At 42.5% G+C, this 2,996-nt stretch overlaps 1 protein-coding gene across 1 annotated transcript; it reads right to left on the reverse strand.

The window, feature by feature from the left end:
- Positions 1 to 394: 394 nt before the first annotated feature.
- LOC124943382 (autophagy-related protein 23-like) lies at positions 395 to 2,734 on the reverse strand. Its single transcript, XM_047483894.1, has 5 exons — positions 2,450 to 2,734; positions 1,670 to 2,350; positions 1,257 to 1,603; positions 721 to 1,175; positions 395 to 669 (listed from the first exon to the last, which is right to left on the reverse strand). The coding sequence occupies exons 1-5, from the start codon at positions 2,732 to 2,734 to the stop codon at positions 395 to 397; spliced, it is 2,043 nt and encodes a 680-aa protein (XP_047339850.1).
- Between the last annotated feature and the right edge of the window lie 262 nt (positions 2,735 to 2,996).

A 2,996-nucleotide genomic window follows, 5' to 3' on the forward strand; every position in this document is an offset into this window, starting at 1 on the left:
AGAATAAATATTCAAAAATCGTAATGTATGGCCGGTTTGAAAATTAACTTACTTAATTTTTTCTATCAATTTCTCCCTTTTTGATTATTTAGAATAAATATTCAAAAATCATAATGTATGGCCGGTTTGAAAATTAACTTAATTAATTTTTCTATCAATTTCTCCCTTTTTGATTATTTAGAATAAATATTCAAAACTTGTAATGCGTGGCCGGTTTTGAAAAATATGTGTTAACAATTTTTTCATTTTTGATGCTTTTCAAGGAAAAGTTTCAAAATAAGTTGGTTTTTCAAAAATGGTTTAGTATAACGTAAATATTAAATCATAATGAAAATGACTGAGTTCTGAAATAAAAAATCAAAAAGTAACATGAATATGTTCATAAGAGAATAAGCTAAAGGTTGGATGATCCCCCATTTTCTTTCTCTTTTCTCCTTTCCTCCTCCTCTTTCTCCTTCCATTCCCTTTCTCTTCTTTCCGCATCAATGCGCCATCCGGTAAATACACTTGATATACCGGGAGTTCGCTGGTTGAACCGGAAGGCACCGCCTACTGGTCTGGGTGGACGAGATGATTGGGCAACAGTCGGACCGGAACTTGGAGATGCGGTTGATGTCTCAACTGCTTTCTTCTTCCGCGGGTTAAGTCGTGCAGCATCTTCCTCTTCTTCTTCATTCAGAGGTTCCTCAAATTGTTCATCCGGTTAAAGCTCTTCTATACCGCTTTGTTCCACCTGATGCAGCAAGCTCACAATCTTATTTCTTTTATTCTTGTTTCTTGTCTTCATTGAGTGTGAGGCTTGTACTGATGTGGATTCTGGTTGATCGCCTTTTTCTTCTTCATTGAATTTCTTGGCCAACTCGTGGTCCTTGTCTTCGGTTTCTTTTCTTAACCGTTCCCTGGCATCTTCTTCGTCTTGAATTCTCTGAGTTGTTTCGGCATCTGCACAAATCTGCTCTTGAGTTCTATCAGCTTGCAACTTAGACAACTCCTCAATCTGAGCTGTCATAGCTTGCATCATTTCAAGTAGAGGAGCGGTTGCGGTTTTGACAGACTCGTCAATCATTGTCTTGATCGATGTTTGAACCGTTTCGACAATCTCAGAGTGAATAGATGCCCGAACTATTTCAATAAGATTGGTTTGAACTGTTGCAATTTTGGCATTTGTAGCAATGCTGTACTCGTTAAGAGAGGAGATGATTGTATCAACAACTACTTCCTTTATTTGCTCAAGTCCCGGAGTTTGATCAGTCTACGGTGGAACTCTGCTCCGGTTTTCTACTGTCTTGGAGGATTCTCCGGTATTGAAAATTGGTTTGCTTTGGAACTGATCAGCATGCAGCACAAGATTTTTGCATTCTTCTCTCCATTCTGCCTCGAGCCTGTCAACATTTCGTGCAAGATCATTCCGTACTGTCTGAAACCGCTCAAACATTTTCAACTCCATTGGAGTTAGTTCTACTCCTTCTACCTTCTTCATGGCATAATTTACCGCTTGCAGCTTTGCGTATTCCTCCATCACAAGAGTTTTAGGATATGCGGCTTGGATTACATAAGTACCCGTGACCTTGAGAGCTTCTTCTTCCAGAGCTACGAGTTTCTCCTAATATTCATTCCCATTGAAATCAGGTATCATGTCGGATAGCTTTGTTTCACAACGCAGCCAGACCCATAGGTGATAAGGGGTGGCCAACTCTTCAGCTTCCTTGTTCATATCCCGGATGAAATTTTGGAACATTTCTGCCTCTTCTTCTGCTGAGATAGAGACCTCGGCTTCTGGCACAATTTCAGTTTGTCCGGGTTTGGTTTCATTGTCTCCTTGCACTAGAGAGTCCTCAATCATAACTTCTTTACCTTTGTTAACCTGAGATGGACCTTCAGGTGTGATCGGTGGGTTTGTCGGCCCGTCTTGAGCCAGTTGAAGAGTTGATTCAGTTGGGATGGATTTGTCCCCAACCGAACCGGATGGTTCCTTTTCTTTGTTGTTTCCCTCCTGAGCCGGAGGGGTGATGTTTTCTAAGTTGGCCGTTTCTTCGACCGGATGGATTTCAGGTTGACCGATTACTTCAACCTGATCAGATTGCTGGAGAAGACTTGTCACATCGTCTTCGGTTTCATGGATGACTGTTTGGACTACGTCCTCTATAACCTCTAAGGTTCTCAATCCCACATCGTCGATTATATCGTCGATGTTCTTTGTTGGAGATTTGGAGTTTTCGGATTGAGCAATAACCTCCGCAGTCGGATTCTCCTTTGATTTGGAATGAGTTTCTTGGCTCCCAGAGGGTTCGGCTTGCCTCGATGAAGGGGAATCGGCTTCGTTTGGGCGGACAGTGTTGAGCGGGATCGGCTGAAGTAGTTGTTCAGTTCGTTTGGGTGAATGGTCCGAGGATAGAGTTTTCTAGGAATCTGTCGGTTTCTTGGCGCTTTTCTTCACCGATTTCTTTACCCTTCCCCTTTTCTGCAGGACTTCGGTTTGAATAGCCTTTCCCTTTAGATCAGCTTGTTTCGAACTCTCACCAGCCGGTGCAACCGAAGTGGCTTCCTTTGAGGACTTAGTCCTAGATGATTTCGGCCTGGCCGTTTTAGCAGTTCTTTTGCTCATGTGCTCAGAATTTAAAATATTACCTAATGCGAGCGGTTCACCTTCACCGAGTTCGACTTGAAGGAACCGCATGATCTTCCCTATCTGCATGGCGTATGCATGAACCCGACCGTTCATTTTTATCACCATTTCGCAGAACTGTTCGAACAGAACACTTCCTCAGTCAATCTTGTCACCGCGGACAATCTCCATCAGCATCTTCAGTTTTAGCTTTGTCAGGTTATCAAAGTTTCCTCCTTTACCCTGAAGCGATTTGGATATGATATCTACCAACCATCTGAACTCTGGCTTGATTTTATTCTTTCGGTTAGAGTGAGACACCAGATCCGTGTCATCACTCGATATGGCTAGTCGGGCAGCGTTAGATTCCGTATCCGATAAGCTTGCTTTG

Source organism: Impatiens glandulifera, chromosome 6, assembly GCF_907164915.1.
Source record: "Impatiens glandulifera chromosome 6, dImpGla2.1, whole genome shotgun sequence".
Lineage (NCBI taxonomy): Eukaryota > Viridiplantae > Streptophyta > Magnoliopsida > Ericales > Balsaminaceae > Impatiens > Impatiens glandulifera.